Genomic DNA, 26,557 nt, shown 5'->3' with positions numbered 1-26,557 from the left:
CAGTTATACACTATTCCTGTTTGCACTTCTCTCATCCTATAATCCACCATGTGCCATATGACTGCATACATTGTTGTACTATGTACTAGCTTTTATGTTCTGTACACCGGGGATCAGAGAGAGGCGGTATATACATCGTGTACATTTGGCAGAATTGACAGTAAAGTTGACTTGGCCTTTGACTTGAAAAGTTGTGCAGTGCTGCCCTCTGCTGGTTACACTCGACATGGGAACATAAACGTGTTAAAGAAGATGATATATGATGCCACATTAAGTCTGTGACGGACATCTGGGTAAACAATGACAGTGTTTATAATAATAATAATCATAATAATGAATTATTAGTGATAATGATATGTCACCGGACATATCATTATCTTGCGTCATCGTTAACACATGATTCAAGTCGACATTCTAACTTTCACTTTCTCTTCTGTCTTGCCTGTCATGGTCAGACTCACTTGATCGCCAACGAGACGAACCCTTGATGGTTTAAAATTATTGGACAGTTATTGTTTATTCTTATATTAAATATATATGTATTTAGTCAATCATCTGTCGCGTGACTCGGATCAAAAAGGTCAGTGTTTCTTTTTTCTTTTCTTTTCCGCCCACCATTTTCTCCAGTGTAACGTCGTGAGGTTCATTCTGTCGTCACAACTGGTTTATGTCTTGTTTTTGTAATGTGTTATCGAAATCATTAAGTCAAAGAGACAGAGGCAGAGGGGGGAGGGGGGCGGAAGGACAGGGAGGAACGGGGGGAGGGACGTGGGGTAGAGAGGGGGAGAAAGATATCGGGGGAGAGAGAAAGAGAGAGGAAGAGGGTTGGATAAGGGGGTAAGAGGAAGAAATAGAAAGGGGGGGGATTAATGAAGGGACGAAGAGGGGGAGAAATTAAGGAGGGAGGAAGAGGGAGAGAGAGAAGGAGGGAGGAAGAGAGAGAGGAAGGGAGGGGTGAGGGAGGACGAGAAAGGGAGAGAGAAAGAGGGAGGAAGACGTGAACAGAGAGGTTCATTGTTCTAAAAGTCCTGTTCTTCTTATTTATCAGTTTTTTGTTTGTTTTTTCTTCAGGTGCAGTCATGGGAGATTTACTGAAGGAAATACAGATCATGTCCCCAGAGGCAGCAGACGTCCTGAAACGTGAGTGAACTTTTCTAACATGCATATCCACAGGAAACACACACAACTGACCAAAATGATATGATCAATATTTTGTTAATAAGTCCAGAAACTGTAGCAGATGCAAGTAACAAAATATATTTATTAGAAGTAAAAATAACATAGCCCCATATAACAATACACTTGCTAAATAAACATTTAAGAGTGTAGACTTGAGCTTGCTAAGGAAGTCACTTCTGAGGATTATGCTAATGATGAAGACGGTACATTAAATAGCCTGCTGCTTCTTCTGCCACATTTTTAAGACACAAAACTAATACAGGTTACCACGGCCATCATGGTAATTAAAGGTAGAACAGCTCCACCTTATAGTCAGAACTTGACCACAGTATATAGTGAAGCTGGAAGCAGCTCCCTCGCTTTAGCTTTATTGTTCAAGCACCAGTCAGGGTTTAGTCCTCCCTCAGAGACACTTGAACACCTGAAAGGGAAATTCAAATTGACTGATTTTGTAACATTATCAACAAAACTACCTGCTCAACATCTGCGTACTGTATTTATATATAGAAGCAGGTTTGGAAACCGACAGTGACATCCAGTCACTGACTCGAGAGGACCTGACCCAGCTGTTACCCAGAGCCGGGGATTTCAAACTGAGAAAGAACGTGTTTGAGATGATTCACAAATCGGTGAGTTAACAGGTTATGAGAAGTTGTGATGAAGAAGAGCTAAGTAGAGATACATGACTTGGGAACTAGTAACCAGGAATAATAATGAAGAGTAGAATGCTCGATTACTATTATTTCTATTGTATTGTTTGCATTTCAGAGGCCAACAAATATGCTGCAAAAAGAACTGGGAGATCTGAAAAAAAAATTGGTCACCTGTAAGTAAACATGGCATTTCTAACACTTTCACTTTTGTTTTGGACTGTGTGGTGTGTAAAGTAACTATGTTGCCTTTCAAATTCTAACATCCTCAACCTGTTACTCTCCCTCCAGCTGCCCACATTGACCCTGGGGTCTTTATGGACCACAACCGTTTCATTGATGAACAATTGAAAACTGTGCAGCTCCTCCTTAATGATACTAAGGACCTACTGAAGATCATCAACACAGGGCAGCCGGACTCAAAAGCTGAAAAAGGTCATACTTCTGTTTTATTTTGGTGTCATTTTATCTGAAGTGCGTGAGAAAACTCATCATTAACAGGAAGAAGCAATATTTCATTTTCATGTTTACAAACATTATGTTTTTAATATATCATGTGTTTTATAGTTATAACTATATCACAATTAAGATTGTACCCAAATGGATCTTTGTCAACAAGAGGTCACCATCAACAAGGAGCACAAGGTACATCTATTTATTCCGTGACCCACTCTTGTGGTGTGGTAAATTAGTCGTGCAGGCCCAACTAGTCGATGTGCGTCATTTGATTGAGCACTGTAGTCGTCTGACTGACTTTTTGATACTATGAATTCATCCATCCATCCAATGTCTTTACCTTATGGGAGGTTGGGTCGCAATTGAGGCATCCCAGACGTCCCCCTCCCCAGCCATGGTCTCTAGCTCGTACTGGGGGGGATCCCAATGTGTTCCCAGGTCAGATGGGATGTCGTCACAACTGGTTTATGTCTTGTTTTTGTAATATGTTATAAAAAACAACAAGTCAAAGAGAGAGGCAGATGGGGAAAGGGGGCAAAAAAACAGAGAGGAACGGGGGGGGGGGGGGGTGGTGGTTGGGGGAGAAAGACATAGAGAGGAAAAAAAATATATACGGGGTGAGAGAAAAAGAGAGAGGAAGAGGGTTGGAGAAGGGGGAAAGAGGGAGAAAGAGAAAGGGGGTCAGAAAGAGAGAGGGGGGATTAATGAAGGGAGGAAGAGGGGGAGAAAGTAAGGATAGAGGAAGAGGGAGAGATAAAAGGAGGGAGGAAAAGAGAGCAAAAGGGAGGGGTTAGGGGGAGGGAGGAAGAGATGGGGTAGGTGGAGGTGGAGGTAGAAAGAGAAAGTCAGAGGGAAAGAGGGAGGGAGGAAGAGAGGGGGGAGGAAGATGTGAACAGAGAGGTTCATTGTTCTAAAAGTCCTGTTCTTGTTATTTATCCGTTTGTTTTTTGTTTGTTTTTTGTTTGTTTTTTCTTCAGGTGCAGTCATGGGAGATTTACTGAAGGAAATACAGATCAAGTCTCCAAAGGCAGCAGACGTCCTGAAACGTGAGTGAACTTTTCTAACATGCATATCCACAGGAAACACACACACCACCACCATGCTGACCAAAATTATATGATCAATATTTTGTTAATAATTCCAGAAAAAGTAGCAGATGCAAGTAACCTAAAATATTTATTAGAAGTAAAAATAACATAGCACCATATAACAACACACATGCTAAATTAACATTTAAGAGTGTAGACTTGAGCTTGCTAAGGAAGTCACTTCTGAAGATTATGCTAATGCTGAAGACGGTACATTAAATAGCCTGCTGCTTCTTCTGCCACATTTCTAAGACACAAAACTAATACAGGTTGCCACGGCAATCATGGTAATTAAAGGTAGAACAGCTCCACCTTATAGTCAGAACTTGACCACAGTATATAGTGAAGCTGGAAGCAGCTCCCTCACTTTAGCTTTATTGTTCAAGCACCAGTCAGGGCTTAGTCCTCCCTCAGAGACACTTGAACACCTGAAAGGGAAATTCAAATGGACTGTTTTTGTAACATTATCAACAAAACTACCTGCTCAACACCTGCGTACTGTATTTATATATAGAAGCAGGTTTGGAAACCGACAGTGACATCCAGTCACTGACTCGAGAGGATCTGCACGAGGTGTTACCCAGACGCAATGATCTCAGACTGAGAAAGGACTTGTTTGATAAGATAAAAAAATCGGTGAGTTATCAGGTTATAAGAAGTTGTGATGAAGAAGAGCTAAGTATAGATACATGACTTGGGAACTAGTAACCAGGAATAATAATGATGAGTAGAATGCTCGATTAGTATTATTTCTGCTTTATTGTTTGCGTTTCAGAGGCCACCAAATATGCCGCTGAATGAACAGGGGGAGCTGCAAAATAATTTGGCCAGCTGTAAGTACACATGGCATTTCTAACACTCACTATTGTGTTGGCCTGTGTGGTTTGTAAAGTAACTATGTTGCCTTTCAAATTCTAACATCCTCAACCTGTTACTCTCCCTTCAGCTGCCCAAATTGACCCTGGGGTCATTATGGAACACATCGGCCTCATTCATGAACAATTGGAATATGTGCAGCGCCTCCTTAATGATGAGAACCGACTGAAGAACATCAACACAAGGCAGCCGTACTCAAAAGCTGATGAAGGTCATACTTCTGTTTTATTTTGGTGTCATTGTATCTTAAGTGCGTGAGAAACGTCATCATTAACAGGAAGAAGCAATATTTAATTTTCATGTTTATAAACATTATGTATTTAATATATAATGTGTATTATAGTTATTACTATGTCACAGTTAAGTTTGTACCCAATAGGTTATTTGTCAACAAGAGGTGGCCATCCACAAGGAGCACAAGGTACATCTATTTATTCCGTGACCCACTCTTGTGACGTGGTAACTGAGTCGTGCAGGCCCTACTAGTCGATGTGCTTCATTTGATTGAGCACTGTAGTTGTCTGGCTGACTTTTTGATACTATGAATTCATCCATCCATCCAATGTCTTTACCTTATGGGAGGTTGGGTCGCAATTGAGGCATTCCAGACGTCCCCCTCCCCAGCCATGGTCTCTACCTCGTACTGGGGGGGATCCCAATGTGTTCCCAGGTCAGATGGGATAATAATGTCTCCAGTGAGTTCTGGAACTACCCTAGGTTATCCTCCCAGTTGGCTGTGTGCCCAGTAAACCTCCAGTGGAAGGTGCCCAGGAGGCATCCTGACCAGATGTCTGAACCACCTCCACTGTACCTTTGCAGCTGCAGTTCAACTCTGAGCTCCAGATGTCTAAACTCTTCACCCTATATCTCTATAGCTGTACCACAGCTAACCTACTGGGGAAACTAATTTTGGCTTCTTGTATTCACAACCTACATTTTTCAATCACTGCTCAGAGCTTGTGAGCGCAGGTGAAGGTTGGAATGTAGATCGACTGGTAAATCAAAAGCTTTGCCCTGCGGCTCAGCTCCTTCTTCACCACAAACAGTCCTGTACACCGGCTGCACTACTGCTGATGCTACACCGACCCACCTGTCAATCTCATGCCCCACCTCACCCTCACTCGTGAACGAGACCCTGGGACACTTAAACTCCTTTACTTGTGGCCAAATCTGGAGAATTAAAGAAAGTGAATAGGCGACAAAATGGTGTTAAAGTATGTAAGTGTGTGTGTGTGTGTGTGTGTGTGTGTGTGTGTGTGTGTGTGTGTGTGTGTACTATGGTATTATTTCAGAACCTCAAATTCAACATCTTGGGAGCATTTGTTTAATATAAACAAACCTGACTCCAATTGGTAAAACGAATACAAACAACTGTGGTTCTTTCTTTCCAATTAGGAGACTCAAACGCCAGGACGTCACCACACTACTTTCAGGAAGGTAAGTTGAATAATTAAACAATCAGCAGTAGCTGCACAGTACTACTTGTAGTAGAAGCAGTAAAAAAGGTCTGATTAACTGGGTCTTATTTATAAAAATGGGAGCTTACAATTTATACTTCACTCATAGCAAGATCACTCGATTCTTGTAATTGTACACGTGTCAGCTTCACAACCTTTTTTCTTCCTATAGTCACAGTGAAGTACAAGATGGTTGTCAGAGGTCAAACCTTTGGCGCCCATACACAGCTGATGGATCAAGTGAAGCGCGCCACTAAGGGCGACGTTCGGCTTTTGGAAAACTCTCAGGACAGCCAGATTATTATTGTCTTCTGTCCAATCACTTCACGCATTGAGTGGGACGTGAAGGCAGCGATGAGTGGTGTCCCAGGTAAGGGCCTTTTTGCAGCCAAATCCATTTGAACAGGAAGCTCAATAAATGAAATGTAAGATGTACGCAATCAACATTTAGTTGCTAGGATATTGATATATTACTAACATAGTCTTTTAAATTCAGAATTCAAAGAAATATAAATGTCTTGATTATATCCTGTCTACATGAAATATATATCCTTTTTTCTCCTCCACAGGTGACAAACCCGTCATTCTGGTGAAAATGCACCATGTATGTGAGTCCAAGTCCTCACTGTGTTCAAATACATCGATTGATGACAGGAATATTGTCTTGCAGGTCAATGTTTTCTACCATGAGAACTTACGTGGGTTACTGGAGTGCAAACTAAATGAAAAGGGTGTCTCTGGGATAAAACAAGAATTACTGAAGCACAGTGTTCATAGAAGTACAGATACCAGGGCAAGTACTTCTCGTTGGAATTTTAGTGTGCCAAAACTTCCTAGCCTGAAGAAGTCGGGCGTGGAGGATGGGCGTGGAGGCACAACAGGTGGGGCGCGCGGCCACGAGGGGAAAATGTGAGGCGGAACTAATATTAACGGCGGAGCAGTAAACAAGTCACAGTCAAGGCGGTAGGACATGAGGAGAGACCAGTGTGTATTTATGTCTGAAAACTCTATAAGACCCAACAAATTAAGAAGATCCTTAGAAACATTACACCCCAGTCACATGCATGTGTACTTTTTGGCTGAGCTTTATCATCTTTGTAACAAAGTGATGATGATTGAATTCATGAAAAAAATTCTAGCTCCAAAGTGGGGCATGACAGAAAAAGTTGGAGAACCACATGGCTGGATAACAATCTTGTTTACAAACAAACAACATAACCACTTTGATGGAGGTAAAAAAATAAATAATGCAATGGATGGTATGAGCTCCAACATCAGAAACAAAATGAAAACAATTATTAAGAAGTCTGGGGCCCCCTGCTTGAGCTGCTCCCCCCGCGACCCGACCCCGGATAAGCGGACGAAAATGAGATGAGATCTTGAGCTAAATATATATTAGAGGTATGTTGAACATTGTTATAACTTTAAAATCACAGAGGAGAAGATGACATTAATTGAGTTTTTTTTCCATGTCTGCTGTTAATTTTCTAAAGTTGCCATCATTTAATGTGTTGTGTCTTTGTACCAGTCATGGTTTTTAAGTAAGAGATTAACAATGCAGAGGCTACACATTCAGTGATCAGACAACTTTGTGTATTGACCTACGAGAGACAAAACTATGAATAGATTCGCAAATGAAGGTTGTTTTAATGTACATTTTGCTGTAACTGCTTATAATGGAATGCTTCAGAATACATGATGTATAATTACTGTACATGATAAAACAAAATAAACTTCAAGTATGGGTATGACCATAATGGCTGAATGATTCTTCAGTGTTTATCTTCAGAATGTATTTGTTTCATATTATATGCAACTCATTTAAGACTTTGAAGAAGTTCACCTGACATAATGTTTAATAAATGTACTTAAGTAAATGCATACTTACATTACTATGTGGTTATCTGCATATGTGTAGCTAATGTTTTTCAGTATTGGGGATGATTAGGGCCTTCAATTGGATTTACACCACTAGGCTCCGAATTATATAAGATTATAAGATAAGATAAAATAAGGATGGGTGGATGCTTTGTTTATCCCGAGGGAAATGTAATCATCCAGTAGCACACACAAGAGCATAAGAATAATTAAAGTTGAAAATTAGTCAAGAAGGTCCACTGCGGTGAGATGGAAGTCTCGCTACCAGAACTACTACAAAGGTGCACGTGCTAATGGAGATACAAATATTTTATTTAAAAGCCGAATCAAAGACACAAGTAGCCAAGGCAGAGTATTAAGTAAAATATAAATACAGATTTCAAGATAAATAACGACAGCTATACAAAGTTATGCAGATAAGACTAACAGCCTGCAAAATTGTGGTACAGCAGATAGAAGTGTATTTAAAAAAAAAAGTGAAAACAGTGCAAGAAAAATATTAAATGATCAGTTATTGATACCCATTCGAGTATTTGGCAGCACTAGTACAAAATAAATAGAGGTAATAATAATAATAATAAAATAGATCTATATTGGAGCAATTAGACACAAAAACAATGACACAGAAATTTACAGCAGTGACCTTAAGTGAAGCCAATCAGTATATCAAACTGCAGGATAGCTTTTTTGAAGTGTATCATGTTGAATTTGTAATTCACTACATTTTAATTATTATAAATGTGACATTTGTACTCGATAAATAAATCACCCTGAGCAGGTTGCCAGTCCAACAAACTACAATCACATTCACATTCACACCTTTGAACTGTGGCATGAAGGTAGTGTACTGGGAGAAATTCCACTCAGACACAAGGAGAACATGCAAACTCCACAAAGTATAAGACACTGGGATTCGGACCAGGAACCATCTAGCTGTAAGGCAACAGTGCCAGCCACCACTTCACCATGCTGCCCAACCAGTCATGTGATCCTGTCACTCATAAACAAGACCAGCTAGTAAGACTGACACATGTATGTTTAAAATCCTGACTCCAGCCTTAAATCTGCAGTGAACCGTTAGACTGGAGGCCAAACCAGCCTGTTGAGATTCCTGCCCACTGGATCCAACACATAGACTCCTGATACCCAATTATCATCTTCCAGCCAAAGATTGCCACTGCTTGTAAAAAAGAAACCACTATGCTGAACAAGCTTTGCAGTTAAATGTTTGACTAACCGTCTTTTTGTATGCATGTATTCCCAAAAAGAACGGAGAATATCAAAGAGCTTCTGTTGTTCTCGTTGTGCAAGAAAAATATTAAATGATCAGTTATTGATACCCATTCGAGTATTTGGCAGCACTAGTACAAAATAAATAGAGGTAATAATAATAATAAAATAGATCTATATTGGAGCAATTAGACACAAAAACAATGACACAGAAATTTACAGCAGTGACCTTAAGTGAAGCCAATCAGTACATCAAACTGCAGGATAGCTTTTTTGAAGTGTATCATGTTGAATTTGTAATTCACTACATTTTAATTATTATAAATGTGACATTTGTACTCGATAAATAAATCACCCTGAGCAGGTTGCCAGTCCAACAAACTACCATCACATTCACATTCACACCTTTGAACTGTGGCATGAAGGTAGTGTACTGGGAGAAATTCCCCTCAGTCACAAGGAGAACATGCAAACTCCACAAAGTATAAGACACTGGGATTCGGACCAGGAACCATCTAGCTGTAAGGCAACAGTGCCAGCCACCACTTCACCATGCTGCCCAACCAGTCATGTGATCCTGTCACTCATAAACAAGACCAGCTAGTAAGACTGACACATGTATGTTTAAAATCCTGACTCCAGCCTTAAATCTGCAGTGAACCGTTAGACTGGAGGCCAAACCAGCCTGTTGAGATTCCTGCCCACTGGATCCAACACATAGACTCCTGATACCCAATTATCATCTTCCAGCCAAAGATTGCCACTGCTTGTAAAAAAGAAACCACTATGCTGAACAAGCTTTGCAGTTAAATGTTTGACTAACCGTCTTTTTGTATGCATGTATTCCCAAAAAGAACGGAGAATATCAAAGAGCTTCTGTTGTTCTCGTTGTGCAAGAAAAATATTAAATGATCAGTTATTGATACCCATTCGAGTATTTGGCAGCACTAGTACAAAATAAATAGAGGTAATAATAATAATAAAATAGATCTATATTGGAGCAATTAGACACAAAAACAATGACACAGAAATTTACAGCAGTGACCTTAAGTGAAGCCAATCAGTACATCAAACTGCAGGATAGCTTTTTTGAAGTGTATCATGTTGAATTTGTAATTCACTACATTTTAATTATTATAAATGTGACATTTGTACTCGATAAATAAATCACCCTGAGCAGGTTGCCAGTCCAACAAACTACCATCACATTCACATTCACACCTTTGAACTGTGGCATGAAGGTAGTGTACTGGGAGAAATTCCCCTCAGTCACAAGGAGAACATGCAAACTCCCAACCCAGTCTCATCAGAAAATGTTCAATGGCAACGTTGGTCCACTTGGACCGACGTTACCATCTCACAATCTGGCCTCTCAGATTGTGAGATGGTAACATTTAGTCCTCCCATTGTTTTGCATTGGCGTGTTCTCACGTCACGTGACTCAAGCTCCCGTCTGCGGAGAGGAAAACATGGCGGAGATTCCTTGTTTTTTCAGATAAAAATATAATTTTGTAACTTAGTTTGGGCATAAAAATACATTCTGACACCATTTCTAGCGAGAAATGTGCTCTTTGCTTCCACAGTCTTCAGCCAGTTCGTGCTTATGATAAATATTTTAATAGTTATCACGCATGTTTTTATCGTTGCTATGATGGTTGCCATGGCACCACGGGCGCAGCTTGGTGTTTAAATCACAGTCCCTGCGTGGTGTCCTTCAGTGATCGTGAATGTTATTCATGTTATATAATAGTAATATTTGAGGCTAGATTACATCTCTAATGAGAAGGATCCTGCGAATCTGCTCATACCGAGGCCGGCCCGAGTGCGCGACCGGACAGAGTGGCGCGAGCCGAGCGGCCCAAGCGGCGCGAGCGCGCGAGCGGCCCGAGCGCGCGAGCGGACATGACGTGTGGCTGTCGTAAAAACCCTATTTGTAAACAACCAGCCCTTTAACTCGGGGCTGCGTCATAAACACGGCGCGCTTGGAAGACCACGATGTCATCTCCCTTCTGTCAGGTAAGTAGTTTATTGTTTTTAAAGATCGTTACGATCTAGGTTTACAGTCCGAGTGCGGAGAGAGTCCGTCAATCCACACTATGGACGCTGTTCATCAGCTAATACGCCATTGTTAGCCACATGCTTCAGCCCACGGTAGCCTGTGCTACCTGGGAGGTGAATACATGGTTGTTGAAAGCAGTTCAAGACGCTTAGCTCATCATTGAGGGACGCTACAATATAAATATAAACATGAATTTGATTTATGAATGCTTTAGATTAATAAGGAGTGTATTTGTCTACCATTACTCCACAATATCAGGTCAATTTGGTTTAATGTATAGTATGCACTATGACAATAATGTTTCCATGTTATGGAGTTGCGATTCATTTTATAAAACAATTGCTATGTTCTGTTTTTTAATCAAGGAGGATCCAAGTGAAGCTACAGGAGTTTCATTAACGTCAACAACATGGACCAAACAGTTTGTTTTGCTTGATGAAGAGCAGGAAGGGCAGCCTGGAGAGAAAGAGAAGCCGGGTTGAGCCCACTACCATCATCCACGTACCACGAGGAAGATGAGGGAGAGAAATGATCCTACCATTAAAGAGGTACTTTTAAGTTACATACCAGAAAAAACATTTTATATAATTTGCCAAATATACATTTTTATTAAATCCCCAAAGTACACTTGCTGAAATACAAGTTAATATCACACTGAAAGAATTTTGATCAATCATGCTTCCCTGCTGTGATTGTTTAACTAGGAAAACAACTTTTTCCACAGGAAGGCAAGTAAATTTAAGGAATACATGTGCAAAGTTTTCCTCTGTTATGTATAATGATGACCCCCATCAAACATAATGTTAGCAATATTTACACCTTTTAATTTATACTGTTTATTTCTGTCTACATGTGTGAATTTGCCTTCATTAGTTTCAGAAAAGAGCGATGATGTATCGGTCAGTGGGCGGCAGCACGAGACTCCGTAAACTAGTCTGTAAGCAAAGCAGACGAAGGCATCGAGGTTGCGGCCTGCCATCATTGTTATTTTGCTTAAGGGACTGAATATGTTTCATGTAGAAATATTAGCATTTCCCTTATATCTACCAAAACTGCTTGTTTCACAGACTGCAGTTTTGTTTTGATCCGATGTGGTGTGCAAATACAACCGTATCTGCAATGGGTTGTGGGGCATTAACATTTGTAACTCTAATTTTGTTTTGACAGACTGTGAAAAGAACGTTGAGAACATCACCACTCTACAGGAAGACACAGTCCAGTAATGGGTGTCAGAAGTTCAGTAGTGAACGACAGGTACTGTGGAAAAATATGTGTCATTGTTGTACAATGTCCTTTGACTCTGTTTAAACAAGGTCAACACAAAAAGGTTTGATTGTAAACTGATATCGGTATGAATTCATGTTATTCTCCTCGTCAAAAGAAACAAACAATCCAAATTACCTGCAGAAAGCCCTTGATGGACGCTTCAGCTGCATCGTCAGACTGGTGAGACAGCAAGATGCCAACTTTAATGCCAATTTATTTGTGTAACATTCTGTGACCAAATGTATAGATAACTTTTTGTAGATTGTAAAAATAGATAACCCATTTATTACAAAAAAACTACACTAGAATTATCGCACTGCGTTGTATGACTCCGCTAACCAGAGCAGTGTCCGTCTACATATTTCTACATATTTTCTCTCATATAAATTACACTGTATCTCTTGACAACTGAAACCATAAGATGAGGTCAGTGTGGCCTTGACCTTTTTACTTTAAGACAAATACAAAGTTAGACAATCCGAAAACATGCAGTTATGCCTCCGGCGACTCGCTATTGCAGAGGCATTAAAACCGTAGTGTAGTAGATTGGATTTTATTGGTGTTACATTGGACATCTTGTATGGGTACACCAAAAAATATATTTGGTTTCACATTCTAGATGGCAATAAGCAGAGTCATCAACTCAGGAAAAATATTTCTGTAGAAAAGAAAGCCTTGTATGTGTGTATGTATACATACACACAAACGCACAATTGAGACGTTTTTGTCTTTTATCATATATTCTCAGGCAGTTCTGATGCATTTACTGAGAGGGGACGTGAGGGCCTACTCTGCGTGCTCAGAGTTCAAGCCCAGCAGGCTGCAGCGGGCCTGACATATTCTGGAACAGCAGCACAGTCTTTGGATGACTCCTCTGAAGATGAAAACATGGCGAGGTACTTCTCCACTGATGAAGAACTGTGAGGGCTGTGATTAGCTACACTCTCTTGCTACAAGGCTACTCATGCTACTCCCTGGCAGCCTTAGGAAGGCATTAGCTTGCTGTGTGGTAGCTGTTAGCTTCAGCATTTTTAGTTTTTAGTGGCCTGTCTGACGTTTATGTTAAAAAAAAATCAGAGGGAACCATCTTCATAATTTAACACTATGGTTTGTTTGTGTCCTTCAGTTCTTCTCAAGAGAAGCAGTACAGGTGTGCCTCAGCTCCACGGTCCCTCCTGCAGCCTCCGCTCCTGATGCTAACCTCATGTCTCCATCACACCAAGCAGCAGACCTGGATTGACAGACCTTTCTCCAGAGCTGCCCCCTCCCTCTGAAACCCCCCTCTCCAAAACACTATTTGTGTAGTTTTTAAAGTATTTTTTGCATGAGAATTGTTGATCATAACATTTCCAGCAGATGCCTTAATATAATGTTTGTGCACAATAAATGACATTGATCATAACATAATGGTATTTCCTTGCACTTCTACACCATGATATTGTCAGATAAGATGCTGATTACATTAAAGCAGTGAATGCTCTGCTTTAAGCAACATAAACACACAATGATTCAATGGATCTGAAGTAGAATGGGCACATTACATTCTGTAGAGAATGCCTCAGTTATGGAAGTCAGAAAATAACTTTCTTTATCTGAGGTTCCAGTCATTTATAGTCACAGCAAAGCACACAGGTCTGGTTGTCTAAGTGGCGCCCATATCATATTGTTTAAGATGTGTAACATCAAGTTTGTGTTTCAGTGCAAAATTAGTCATTAGTCAAGAGTTCACCTTCTTCTTTACACTAAAATTAGGTGACCCAGATGTTTCACAATGCAATCTGATAAGGTCTTATGAGAAACATTCTTAACATTAAAGAAATCAACACAGAGGATGGCAATATCTGTTTGACTTTAATCCGTAGCTGATAATCAGCGGCCTGACTTATTCAAACACATTAATACTACAATGAATAAGGCAGGGGTTTTCCATCAGAAATCATTTCTGGGACATTAATTTAAAAGATCTCCAGTATAAGCAAATGTATTCTAAAATTGGTTTATATCCAAGTGTGAGGCTGTCCTGGCACATGGAAATAAGATATATATATATTGTTTGTATTAGCTTTCCCTCAGTTTAGTACTTGCACTTCTTGAAAAGCTCTATATAAATAAGATGTATTAATGTTTATACATTGCCCTCTAGTATATGTTTTCCTAAAAGTCACTGTAGATACAGAAATAACAGTATGGTTCAGGTGACAGTAAGTGGAAGCTGAAGGTAATTTCCATGTGCTCAAGAGAAACATAACGTGACGATATAGTTGATTTCTGATAGAAGGCCCTGCCTCATTCATTGTAGTATTAATGTGTTTGAATAAGTCAGGCTGCCGATTACCAGCTACTGATTAAAGTCAAACAGATATTGCTATCCTCTGTGTTGATTTCTTTAATGTTAAGAATGTTTCTCATAAGACCTTATCAGATTGCATTGTGAAACATCTGGGTCACCTAATTTTAGTGTAAACAAGATGGTGAACTCTTGACTAATGACTAATTTTGCACTGAAACACAAACTTGATGTTACACATCTTAAACAATGATATGGGCGCCACTTAGACAACCAGACCTGTGTGCTTTGCTGTGACTATAAATGGCTGGAACCTCAGATAAAGAAAGTTATTTTCTGACTTCCATAACTGAGGCATTCTCTACAGAATGTAATGTGCCCATTCTACTTCAGATCCATTGAATCATTGTGTGTTTATGTTGCTTAAAGCAGAGCATTCACTGCTTTAATGTAATCAGCATCTTATCTGACAATATCATGGTGTAGAAGTGCAAGGAAATACCATTATGTTATGATCAATGTCATTTATTGTGCACAAACATTATATTAAGGCATCTGCTGGAAATGTTATGATCAACAATTCTCATGCAAAAAATACTTTAAAAACTACACAAATAGTGTTTTGGAGAGGGGGGTTTCAGAGGGAGGGGGCAGCTCTGGAGAAAGGTCTGTCAATCCAGGTCTGCTGCTTGGTGTGATGGAGACATGAGGTTAGCATCAGGAGCGGAGGCTGCAGGAGGGACCGTGGAGCTGAGGCACACCTGTACTGCTTCTCTTGAGAAGAACTGAAGGACACAAACAAACCATAGTGTTAAATTATGAAGATGGTTCCCTCTGATTTTTTTTTAACATAAACGTCAGACAGGCCACTAAAAACTAAAAATGCTGAAGCTAACAGCTACCACACAGCAAGCTAATGCCTTCCTAAGGCTGCCAGGGAGTAGCATGAGTAGCCTTGTAGCAAGAGAGTGTAGCTAATCACAGCCCTCACAGTTCTTCATCAGTGGAGAAGTACCTCGCCATGTTTTCATCTTCAGAGGAGTCATCCAAAGACTGTGCTGCTGTTCCAGAATATGTCAGGCCCGCTGCAGCCTGCTGGGCTTGAACTCTGAGCACGCAGAGTAGGCCCTCACGTCCCCTCTCAGTAAATGCATCAGAACTGCCTGAGAATATATGATAAAAGACAAAAACGTCTCAATTGTGCGTTTGTGTGTATGTATACATACACACATACAAGGCTTTCTTTTCTACAGAAATATTTTTCCTGAGTTGATGACTCTGCTTATTGCCATCTAGAATGTGAAACCAAATATATTTTTTGGTGTACCCATACAAGATGTCCAATGTAACACCAATAAAATCCAATCTACTACACTACGGTTTTAATGCCTCTGCAATAGCGAGTCGCCGGAGGCATAACTGCATGTTTTCGGATTGTCTAACTTTGTATTTGTCTTAAAGTAAAAAGGTCAAGGCCACACTGACCTCATCTTATGGTTTCAGTTGTCAAGAGATACAGTGTAATTTATATGAGAGAAAATATGTAGAAATATGTAGACGGACACTGCTCTGGTTAGCGGAGTCATACAACGCAGTGCGATAATTCTAGTGTAGTTTTTTTGTAATAAATGGGTTATCTATTTTTACAATCTACAAAAAGTTATCTATACATTTGGTCACAGAATGTTACACAAATAAATTGGCATTAAAGTTGGCATCTTGCTGTCTCACCAGTCTGACGATGCAGCTGAAGCGTCCATCAAGGGCTTTCTGCAGGTAATTTGGATTGTTTGTTTCTTTTGACGAGGAGAATAACATGAATTCATACCGATATCAGTTTACAATCAAACCTTTTTGTGTTGACCTTGTTTAAACAGAGTCAAAGGACATTGTACAACAATGACACATATTTTTCCACAGTACCTGTCGTTCACTACTGAACTTCTGACACCCATTACTGGACTGTGTCTTCCTGTAGAGTGGTGATGTTCTCAACGTTCTTTTCACAGTCTGTCAAAACAAAATTAGAGTTACAAATGTTAATGCCCCACAACCCATTGCAGATACGGTTGTATTTGCACACCACATCGGATCAAAACAAAACTGCAGTCTGTGAAACAAGCAGTTTTGGTAGATATAAGGGAAATGCTAATATTTCTACATGAAACATATTCAGTCCCTTAAGCAAAATAACAATGATGGCAGGCCGCAACCTCGATGCCTTCGTCTGCTTTGCTTACAGACTAGTTTGCGGAGTCTCGTGCTGCCGCCCACTGACCGATACATCATCGCTCTTTTCTGAAACTAATGAAGGCAAATTCACACATGTAGACAGAAATAAACAGTATAAATTAAAAGGTGTAAATATTGCTAACATTATGTTTGATGGGGGTCATCATTATACATAACAGAGGAAAACTTTGCACATGTATTCCTTAAATTTACTTGCCTTCCTGTGGAAAAAGTTGTTTTCCTAGTTAAACAATCACAGCAGGGAAGCATGATTGATCAAAATTCTTTCAGTGTGATATTAACTTGTATTTCAGCAAGTGTACTTTGGGGATTTAATAAAAATGTATATTTGGCAAATTATATAAAATGTTTTTTCTGGTATGTAACTTAAAAGTACCTCTTTAATGGTAGGATCATTTCTCTCCCTCATCTTCCTCGTGGTACGTGGATGATGGTAGTGGGCTCAACCCGGCTTCTCTTTCTCTCCAGGCTGCCCTTCCTGCTCTTCATCAAGCAAAACAAACTGTTTGGTCCAAGTTGTTGACGTTAATGAAACTCCTGTAGCTTCACTTGGATCCTCCTTGATTAAAAAACAGAACATAGCAATTGTTTTATAAAATGAATCGCAACTCCATAACATGGAAACATTATTGTCATAGTGCATACTATACATTAAACCAAATTGACCTGATATTGTGGAGTAATGGTAGACAAATACACTCCTTATTAATCTAAAGCATTCATAAATCAAATTCATGTTTATATTTATATTGTAGCGTCCCTCAATGATGAGCTAAGCGTCTTGAACTGCTTTCAACAACCATGTATTCACCTCCCAGGTAGCACAGGCTACCGTGGGCTGAAGCATGTGGCTAACAATGGCGTATTAGCTGATGAACAGCGTCCATAGTGTGGATTGACGGATTCTCTCCGCACTCGGACTGTAAACCTAGATCGTAACGATCTTTAAAAACAATAAACTACTTACCTGACAGAAGGAAGATGACATCGTGGTCTTCCAAGCGCGCCGTGTTTATGACGCAGCCCCGAGTTAAAGGACTGGTTGTTTACAAATAGGGTTTTTACGACAGCCACACGTCATGTCCGCTCGCGCACTCGGGCCGCTCGCGCGCTCGCGCCGCTTGAGCCGCTCGGCTCGCGCCGCTCGGGCCGGTCGCGCACTCGGGCCGGCCTCGGTATAAACAGACTCGCATGATCCTTCTCATTAGAGATGTAATCTAGCCTCAAATATTACTATTATATAACATGAATAACATTCACGATCACTGAAGGACACCACGCAGGGACTGTGATTTAAACACCAAGCTGCGCCCGTGGTGCCATGGCAACCATCATAGCAACGATAAAAACATGCGTGATAACTATTAAAATATTTATCATAAGCACGAACTGGCTGAAGACTGTGGAAGCAAAGAGCACATTTCTCGCTAGAAATGGTGTCAGAATGTATTTTTATGCCCAAACTAAGTTACAAAATTATATTTTTATCTGAAAAAACAAGGAATCTCCGCCATGTTTTCCTCTCCGCAGACGGGAGCTTGAGAGTCACGTGACGTGAGAACACGCCAATGCAAAACAATGGGAGGACTAAATGTTACCATCTCACAATCTGAGAGGCCAGATTGTGAGATGGTAACGTCGGTCCAAGTGGACCAACGTTGCCATTGAACATTTTCTGATGAGACTGGGTTGAAACTCCACAAAGTATAAGACACTGGGATTCGGACCAGGAACCATCTAGCTGTAAGGCAACAGTGCCAGCCACCACTTCACCATGCTGCCCAACCAGTCATGTGATCCTGTCACTCATAAACAAGACCAGCAAAGAAGAATGACACATGTATGTTTTAAATCCTGGCTCCAGCCTTAAATCTGCAGTGAACAGTTAGACTGGAGGCCAAACCAGCCTGTTGAGATTCCTGCCCACTGGATCCAACACATAGACTCCTGATACCCAATTATCATCTTCCAGCTAAAGATTGCCACTGCTTGTAAAAAAGAAACCACTCTGCTGAACAAGCTTTACAGTTAAATGTTTGACTAAGTAACCTTCTTTTTGTATGCATGTATTCCCAAAGAGGAAGGAGAATATCAAAGAGCTTCTGTTGTTCCTGTTGTTAATAAAGCATTAATCTCTTCTTTTGACACAATTAACGTTTGTGTTTTGTTCCACTGTAGAGGGTTCAAAGACTGAAGTGAAATATCAAAAGCATGTGAGCTGCACAGGACCAACGCTAAGCCGTTGAAGGAGCAGTCGCACATGTTCAGTGGTGCATGTCATCACGTAGAGAGCAAGCGACGCAGAGCGATCTGCACAAAACTGTCTCATATTCCATCACCATACATGACGGAGACTAAGAAGCACCACCGGGAGCTGCCTGGCCCCCTGAGGAAAGTCTGACACAGGAGAGAAAAGCCCTTCACTTGCTGAGTGACATTAGACTTGGATTCTACATCGCTCCTCGCTTTTCTTTATTCTTCTGCATCGTCATCTGCGATGCTGTGTGTTTGGAAAGAACAGAAAGCTCGTCTGAGAAGAGGAACTGACTGAACTCTAGACTCACTCATTTCAGGGAGAAACAGATTTATACACACAGTGCACACACAAGAGACAGGGTACACCCATGACAGGAAGGACATATGAGACAAACTCAGATTCACACCTATGGGCAATTTTGAATCTCCAATTAATGGACGTTCTCCCCATGTCTGCACTCCACACAGAAAGACCCTGATCGGCTAGCAGGTTTGGAACCAGAAGCTTTAATCTGTACTAACCAGTAAAACCAGCATGTGATCCCTTTGCAGAAAATGTCTCCAACACACAGTTTGGTCTTTGTCAAGCTCCCATTTATGATCTTGATTTTTACAAGCAATCATTTAGTCACATTTTAAAGCAGCACAAATTTAATAGAGTGGAGAGTAAGTCATTATATAATATGATACATAACATATTATATAAATATTAAGTCTTGCAGTAGTTTATCACTGCATCCACACACTGAGAGTCTGTATTGAGAAAGAAGGATATCATTTTACAAAAGCCTAACAAAATGTAGCGGTGCAATATTATCATAATATTACAATACTTCCCATGAAGTATTTTTTCAGTTGTTGCACTATTCCTGTTTGCACTTCTCTCATCCTATAATCCACCATGTGCCGTATGACTGCATACATTGTTGTACTATGTACTAGCTTTTATGTTCTGTACACCGGGGATCAGAGAGAGGCGGTATATACATCGTGTACATTTGGCAGAATTGACAGTAAAGTTGACTTGGCCTTTGACTTGAAAAGTTGTGCAGTGCTGCCCTCTGCTGGTTACACTCGACATGGGAACATAAACGTGTTACTGAAGATTATATATGATGCCACATTAAGTCTGTGACGGACATCTGGGTAAACAATGACAGTGTTTATAATAATAATAATAATCATAATGAATTATTAGTGATAATGATATGTCACCGGACATATCATTATCTTGCGTAATCGTTAACACATGATTCAAGTTGTGACGACCCCTCCCTTTACTGCTAGCATCATGCAGCTGATTACTTCCTGCAGGAGTTGGCAGAAAGGGAGGGTCGTTAGGGCAAGGTGCTCACACCTGGCTAGGCCTCTACCCAAGGTGATATAAGCCAGCCTGGTCTCATTGTCTCTCTCTCTCTCCTAGGCTCCACGCCGCTACAGGTTCTTGGTTCTTGGTTCTTTTTGGCGTCTTCCTTGTACACTCAACAGGAGCACACACATCTCACTCATCCATACACTACATTCACCACTGATGCCACTACTCTCCACACCTCATGCTTTTTGTACATATAATTGTTCAAGTTATAATAAAACCTTTTCATTTAGCACTTTCAATCCTGACTCGTCTCCCCTCCTTGTCACATATGTTGAGCCAGTTTGTGACAAGTGGGGGCTCGTCCGGGATACAGTATTAGGATTAAAATAGCTTAAATTTGGTCTGTACTGGTAAATTGGCCCGGTTTAGGTTGGTGTGTGCTTCCTCCTCTTGCAGACAATGGTTTTTGGTTTGCTTTGTTGGAGTGTACACTACTTGTTGTTGGACATAGCTGACTGTGCGTTGGTTAGTCATCAACTGTTCTGGGAGGGGAAATGTCAGGTTGTTGTCAGTGCTGGTTATTTCTTGTAGGAAATTAAGGAGAGGTATTTGGTCCATTTCTGTTTGTGGTGAAGGTGATTGGATTTGACTGGGGCTTTGCGTTTAGCCCTATCTGGGGTATGTTGGTATCTGTTGGAGCAGGAGTTTCTACCCCCTGTTAGGTTTGGTAGCGGGTTCCTCTAGGGGACTCGTGGTGATCACTTTAGGTGGCGGCGAAGGTGGGTAGAGCTATTAGCTCGGGAGCACCTCTAGGGTTGGGAGAGGGTTGCCAGTCCTCTGGTGGCCTTCTTCTCACCACTGGTTTCGCGTGCATAAGTACCCCCCACCATTAACTGCACGAAGACTAGGATAAGTTAGTTAGCTAGTTTTAATGGTTGTAGTTAATATCAGTAAAGGGGGGAGGCTCCTGTTCACCTGTTACCTCAGGTTTGGGTTTTCTGCGTGTCTCAGTCAAGGTTTGTAACTTGTTAGGCTGATTGTTTTTGAGGATGGCTTCCCTTGTGGAGAGTTTCATCCAGGATCCTTCACAGGCTTTGCTGGACCAGTGCACTAAAGATCAACTTCTTAGGATAGCAGAGCACTATGAAGTTGACATTTCAGATATAAAGTTAAAGGAGAGTGTGAAGACCTGCTGGAGGGATGGTCTGTTTGAGGCTGGAGTTTTGTGCAGGCAGTCTGTAAGCAGTCCAGTGACCAGTGTAGTGCCTAAACCTGGAGCTCTAACATTTGAACAACAGAAGGAGTTGCTGCAGTTGCAGTTAAAACAGCAGTTAGAGTTGGAGAGGTTGAAATGTGAAAAGGAAGTAGAGTTGGAAACTATAAAGCATAAAACTGAGTGTGCCAAGTTGGAAATGCAACAGCATCAACTACAGCTGGTAAGAGAGGGTAAACTTTCAGATATGGGGAGAGTGGATAGTTTTGAGGCCTCAGGGGGCAAGTCTTCCCAGTGTGACCTGGTTAATAATCTCCGCCTGCTTCCCAGGTTTAGTGAGTCTGATCCAGATTCATTTTTTTCTCTGTTTGAGAGGATAGCAGATGCTCGAGACTGGCCAGACGCAGACAGAACGATGCTGTTACAGTGTGTTCTGACTGGAAAGGCCCAGGAGGCTTACTCTGCTTTAAGTGTATCAGAAAGTAAGGTTTATGACACAGTGAAGGCAGCAGTGTTAAAAGCTTATGAACTTGTGCCAGAGGCATATCGCCAGCGTTTCAGATCTGGGAAGAGGCGGGATAATCAGACCTACACTGAATTGGCCCGTGATTTGACTTCCCAGTTTAACCGCTGGTGTGCAGCATCTGAAGTTGTTGCATTTGATGATCTCTGCAACCTGGTGGTACTGGAACAACTTAAGAACTCTGTACCTGAGCGGGTGGCTACCTACATTACTGAACATAAGGTAAAAACCCCGAGAGATGCTGCAGTCTTGGCTGATGAGTATGTTCTAACACACAGAAGTTTCTGGGACACAACGGGAGCAGCTGGTCATAGAAATGACACTTATTCTAGGCCAGTAAAGATAAAAACAGCTAACGAGGCAGATCGGCAAAAGTTTACTCAGGGTGGGCGGAGTTCAGTAGTAAATTCTGACACCTGTAGGTACTGTCAGGCAAGGGGGCACTGGAAAAAGGAGTGTCCAGTGCTGAAAGCCAGGAGGTCCTCTGGTCGGGTGAAACCTGCTGTTATGGCTGCTCCAGTTATAACATCTGAGAGCAGGGCGTTAGGTCAAGTGCAGGCTTGTACTAAGCCGGTAGCTCCTCAGGATGACTACTCTGCTTTCATTTCGGATGGGTGGGTCTCTTTGGTAGGAGGTGGGGTGCAGGTTCCCATTAAAATCCTAAGAGATACTGGAGCACTAGATTCTTTCATTCTTGAGTCTGTGTTACCATTTTCATCCAGGACTGATACTGGTGGATGTGTAATCACACTGGGGATGGGTATGGTTCCATTCTCGGTCCCATTGCATCGGTTGGTTCTAAATTGTGGTCTTGTTCAGGGGGAGGTGTCAGTGGGTGTTCGTCCCCAGTTACCTATTGGGGGTTTGCATATGATTTTGGGGAATGATTTGGCTGGTGACAAGGTGTGGGCCGATGGTCAGCCTAATGTAGTGCAGCCCCCTACATTCCCCACTGTAGTAGAGCCCTCTGTGACACCACTGCACTTGGGTGACATTTTCCCAGCCTGTGCCGTCACTCGTGCTGCCAGTCGTGATGCTCAGAGGATGGTGGAGCCAGAGTGGTTGGAGTTGCCAGATTCTTTGCTGGTTGACCAGTCAGCGGGTTCTCAGGCCGAGCTAGTGGCAGAACAGAAGGCTGATTCCTCTTTAATGGAGCTGTTTGACCAAGTTGTGCCAGCATCAGAGGTGAGGGATACTGCCCAGTGCTATTTCCTCCTAAATGGGCTATTGGTTCGGAAGTGGCTGTCACATGGTGATGCATCTGTAGGAGAGCCAATCTTCCAAGTTGTTGTCCCTACAAACTGTCGCAATAAAGTGCTCCAGACGTCACATGGTGACGTGGCAGGTCATCTTGGCGTCCGTAAAACTTACCACCGTATATTGCAGCATTTCTTCTGGCCACGCTTAAAGAGAGATGTTGCTCTTTTCGTTAAGACGTGTCATACCTGTCAGATCACTGGCAAGCCAAATCAGGTTGTTAAACCTGCTCCTCTACAGCCAATCCCCGCCATTGGACAGCCATTTGAGCATTTGATTATTGATTGTGTGGGGCCCCTACCTCGGTCCAAATCTGGACACACATATTTGCTGACTGTAATGTGTCAGGTTACCAGGTATCCTGCTGCTTACCCACTTCGCAGCATTACAGCCAAAGCCGTGGTTGGAGCGTTGACTCAGTTCATTTCAGTATTTGGCATCCCTAAAGTCATACAGTCTGACCAAGGTTCTAACTTCACATCCCATCTGTTTGCTCAGGTGCTTAAACAATTACACATCAAGCATAACAAATCAACAGCCTACCATGCGCAAAGTCAGGGTGCGCTTGAACGTTTCCACCAAACGTTGAAATCACTGTTGCGAGCTTATTGTACAGAACTGTCGGGTGACTGGGGGGGTGGGCTGCCCTGGTTGCTGTTAGCAGCTCGCGAAGTTATCCAGGAAAGTACTGGATTCAGCCCGAATGAACTGGTGTTTGGCCATAAAGTGCGTGGCCCACTTGCAGTTTTGCAAGATGGTTGTTTGCCAGAGGATCCACCTCCAAATCTTAAGGATTATGTTAGTGGTTTCAGATTGAAACTGTACAGGGCAGGTGAGCTGGCTAAGCAAAAGCTGCAGAAGTCACAGGGCAAGATGAAGCAACGATATGACCAACGGGCTGAGGCTCGCCAGTTTAACCCAGGTGACCGTGTACTTACTCTTCTGCCTCTGGTAGATTCCCCTTTTCAAGCTAAGTACAGTGGTCCTTTCTCTGTGGTGCGTCAAGTCTCTGATCTAAACTATTTGATTGAAACTCCTGGCCGTAGAAAATCTACAAGGTTGTGTCATGTAAACCTCCTGAAGCCATATCACACTAGTGAGTCTGTGTCTCCACTGCCGAAGAGCTCTCCAGCCAAGCCAATGTTGGTCTCTGGCCCTGTTTTGACCTCTTCCATGTCTGAACTAGTGGTAGTTGAGGAGGAAGGGTTGGATATTGCTCCAGATGATGGGTTGTTGCGGGGCCGGTTGAAAAATTCAGAGACGTTACAAGATCTAAATATCCTTGTCGGGCACTTAAATGTGGTTAAACGTGATGAATTGATTAAACTAATTAACAGCTATCTATCACTGTTTTCTGATACCCCAACCCAAACGCACTTAATTGAGCATGACATAGATGTTGGAGTTGCTGAGCCCATCAAGCAGCGTTTTTATCGTGTGTCAGATGAAAAAAGGAGACAGTTGGATGCTGAAGTACAGTACATGCTGGATAATGATATTGCTGAGCCTTGTTCATCAAACTGGGCCTCCCCATGCCTCCTAGTAAAAAAGGCAGATGCTAGTTTGAGGCCCTGCACTGACTATCGTAAGGTGAACAGTATCACTAAACCTGATCTGTATCCACTTCCTCGTATGGAAGATTGTATTGATATGGTAGGTTCAGCCACATTTGTGAGCAAATTTGATCTTCTCAAAGGGTACTGGCAAGTCCCACTCACCAAAAGGGCAAGGGATATTTCAGCCTTCATAACTCCTTCTGGCTTGTATTCGTACACTGTTATGCCATTTGGTTTGAGGAATGCTCCTGCAACATTTCAACGGCTAATGAATCGGGTTGTTTCAGGGCTTACAGGTTGTGCAGTATACCTAGATGATGTTGTGGTGTATTCTGACACCTGGGAAGAACATGTACAGCGTATAGGTGCTCTCTTTGACAGGTTGGTCTGGGCCAACTTGACAGTAAATCTGGCCAAGTGTGAGTTTGCCAGAGCCACTGTGACCTATCTTGGGAAGGTGGTGGGTCAAGGCCAGGTTCGACCTGTGGAGGCCAAGGTCATGGCAGTGCAAAAGTTTCCCCCCCCTACCACCAAGAAAGAGCTGATGCGTTTCCTAGGGTTGGTAGGCTACTACCGCAGTTTTTGCAAGAACTTTTCATCTGTGGTTGCACCCTTGACCGACCTCTTGAAAGCTAAAGCTGAATATATTTGGTCTTCAATGTGTCAAAATGCATTTGACAGTGTAAAAGCCTTGTTGTGTTCAGCCCCAGTGCTGGCAGCGCCACGATTTGATCAGCCCTTTAAACTTCATGTAGATGCCAGCAATGTGGGTGTTGGGGCCGTCCTGTTGCAGGAGAATGCGGAGGGTGTAGAGTGTCCTGTGAGCTTCTTCTCAAGAAAATTTAACAAGCATCAATACAACTATTCAGTGATTGAGAAGGAGGCTTTGGCACTTGTTTGGGCTCTGCAGCATTTTGATGTCTATGTCGGCTCAGGGTTATCTCCGCTGACTGTCTTCACTGACCATAACCCCCTCACCTTCTTGAAGTCACTGCAAAATCCTAATCAGAGGCTAATGAGGTGGGCGCTGTTCCTGCAGCCATATAACCTAGACATCCGACACATTAAGGGGACTGACAATGTAATGGCAGATGCCCTGTCTCGGGCACCTGTGGACCCTTAGTCTATTTATTCATGCTGTCTCTCATTTCCATGTTCTCCTCTGCTCATCTCTCGGCTCTTCATTCCCTTAAAATGCTCCTTTGGTACCAAGGCTGCTGGGTTGGTGAGGATGGAGGGATGTGCTGGAGGATGCAGCCTGGGGGGAGTGCAGTACTGACTGTCAGTTATTGGTAACGTATGAACCATGACAGATTGGAACATATTGACACTTATTTGATGTATAACACGAGGTGGAACCTCGTTCTTATGGAGGGGGGTGTGACGACCCCTCCCTTTACTGCTAGCATCATGCAGCTGATTACTTCCTGCAGGAGTTGGCAGAAAGGGAGGGTCGTTAGGGCAAGGTGCTCACACCTGGCTAGGCCTCTACCCAAGGTGATATAAGCCAGCCTGGTCTCATTGTCTCTCTCTCTCTCCTAGGCTCCACGCCGCTACAGGTTCTTGGTTCTTGGTTCTTTTTGGCGTCTTCCTTGTACACTCAACAGGAGCACACACATCTCACTCATCCATACACTACATTCACCACTGATGCCACTACTCTCCACACCTCATGCTTTTTGTACATATAATTGTTCAAGTTATAATAAAACCTTTTCATTTAGCACTTTCAATCCTGACTCGTCTCCCCTCCTTGTC

General features: G+C 42.0%; 2 protein-coding genes and 2 long non-coding RNA genes across 7 annotated transcripts; 3 read left to right on the top strand and 1 right to left on the bottom strand.

Moving 5' to 3' along the window:
* Nucleotides 1-397: 397 nt before the first annotated feature.
* LOC128459736 (uncharacterized) lies at nucleotides 398-7,463 on the top strand. 3 transcript variants are annotated; one of them, XM_053444577.1, is made up of 13 exons: nucleotides 398-580; nucleotides 1,072-1,140; nucleotides 1,687-1,808; nucleotides 1,948-2,005; nucleotides 2,121-2,264; nucleotides 3,269-3,331; nucleotides 3,888-4,009; nucleotides 4,149-4,206; nucleotides 4,320-4,460; nucleotides 4,629-4,670; nucleotides 5,645-5,686; nucleotides 5,879-6,076; nucleotides 6,276-7,463. In XM_053444577.1, the coding sequence occupies exons 1-13, from the start codon at nucleotides 538-540 to the stop codon at nucleotides 6,617-6,619; spliced, it is 1,446 nt and encodes a 481-aa protein (XP_053300552.1). In that variant the 5' UTR covers nucleotides 398-537; the 3' UTR covers nucleotides 6,620-7,463. The 3 variants fall into 3 exon arrangements, with proteins under 3 accessions (XP_053300552.1, XP_053300553.1, XP_053300551.1); XM_053444576.1 differs by having other exon boundaries at nucleotides 399-580; nucleotides 3,263-3,331; XM_053444578.1 differs by lacking the exon at nucleotides 4,629-4,670 and having other exon boundaries at nucleotides 3,263-3,331.
* Nucleotides 7,464-10,710: 3,247 nt separating this feature from the next.
* LOC128459742 (uncharacterized) lies at nucleotides 10,711-13,546 on the top strand. 2 transcript variants are annotated; one of them, XR_008342153.1, is made up of 6 exons: nucleotides 10,711-10,830; nucleotides 11,239-11,421; nucleotides 12,041-12,127; nucleotides 12,255-12,319; nucleotides 12,888-13,035; nucleotides 13,266-13,546. It is a non-coding gene; the product is annotated as an uncharacterized LOC128459742 (long non-coding RNA). The 2 variants fall into 2 exon arrangements; XR_008342152.1 differs by having other exon boundaries at nucleotides 12,041-13,035.
* Nucleotides 13,547-14,962: 1,416 nt separating this feature from the next.
* On the bottom strand, nucleotides 14,963-17,762 carry LOC128459741 (uncharacterized). The gene is made up of 6 exons (XR_008342151.1): nucleotides 17,647-17,762; nucleotides 17,056-17,238; nucleotides 16,350-16,436; nucleotides 16,158-16,222; nucleotides 15,442-15,589; nucleotides 14,963-15,211 (listed from the first exon to the last, which is right to left on the bottom strand). It is a non-coding gene; the product is annotated as an uncharacterized LOC128459741 (long non-coding RNA).
* A 3,765-nt stretch (nucleotides 17,763-21,527) lies between these two features.
* Nucleotides 21,528-26,532, top strand: LOC128459732 (uncharacterized). The gene is made up of 2 exons (XM_053444557.1): nucleotides 21,528-26,091; nucleotides 26,342-26,532. The coding sequence occupies exon 1, from the start codon at nucleotides 21,663-21,665 to the stop codon at nucleotides 25,920-25,922; it is 4,260 nt and encodes a 1,419-aa protein (XP_053300532.1). The 5' UTR covers nucleotides 21,528-21,662; the 3' UTR covers nucleotides 25,923-26,091; nucleotides 26,342-26,532.
* Nucleotides 26,533-26,557: the final 25 nt, after the last annotated feature.

This window comes from Pleuronectes platessa, chromosome 17 (assembly GCF_947347685.1).
Source record: "Pleuronectes platessa chromosome 17, fPlePla1.1, whole genome shotgun sequence".
Classification (NCBI taxonomy): Eukaryota; Metazoa; Chordata; class Actinopteri; order Pleuronectiformes; family Pleuronectidae; genus Pleuronectes; species Pleuronectes platessa.
This window is presented reverse-complemented; position numbering and strand designations above follow the sequence as displayed.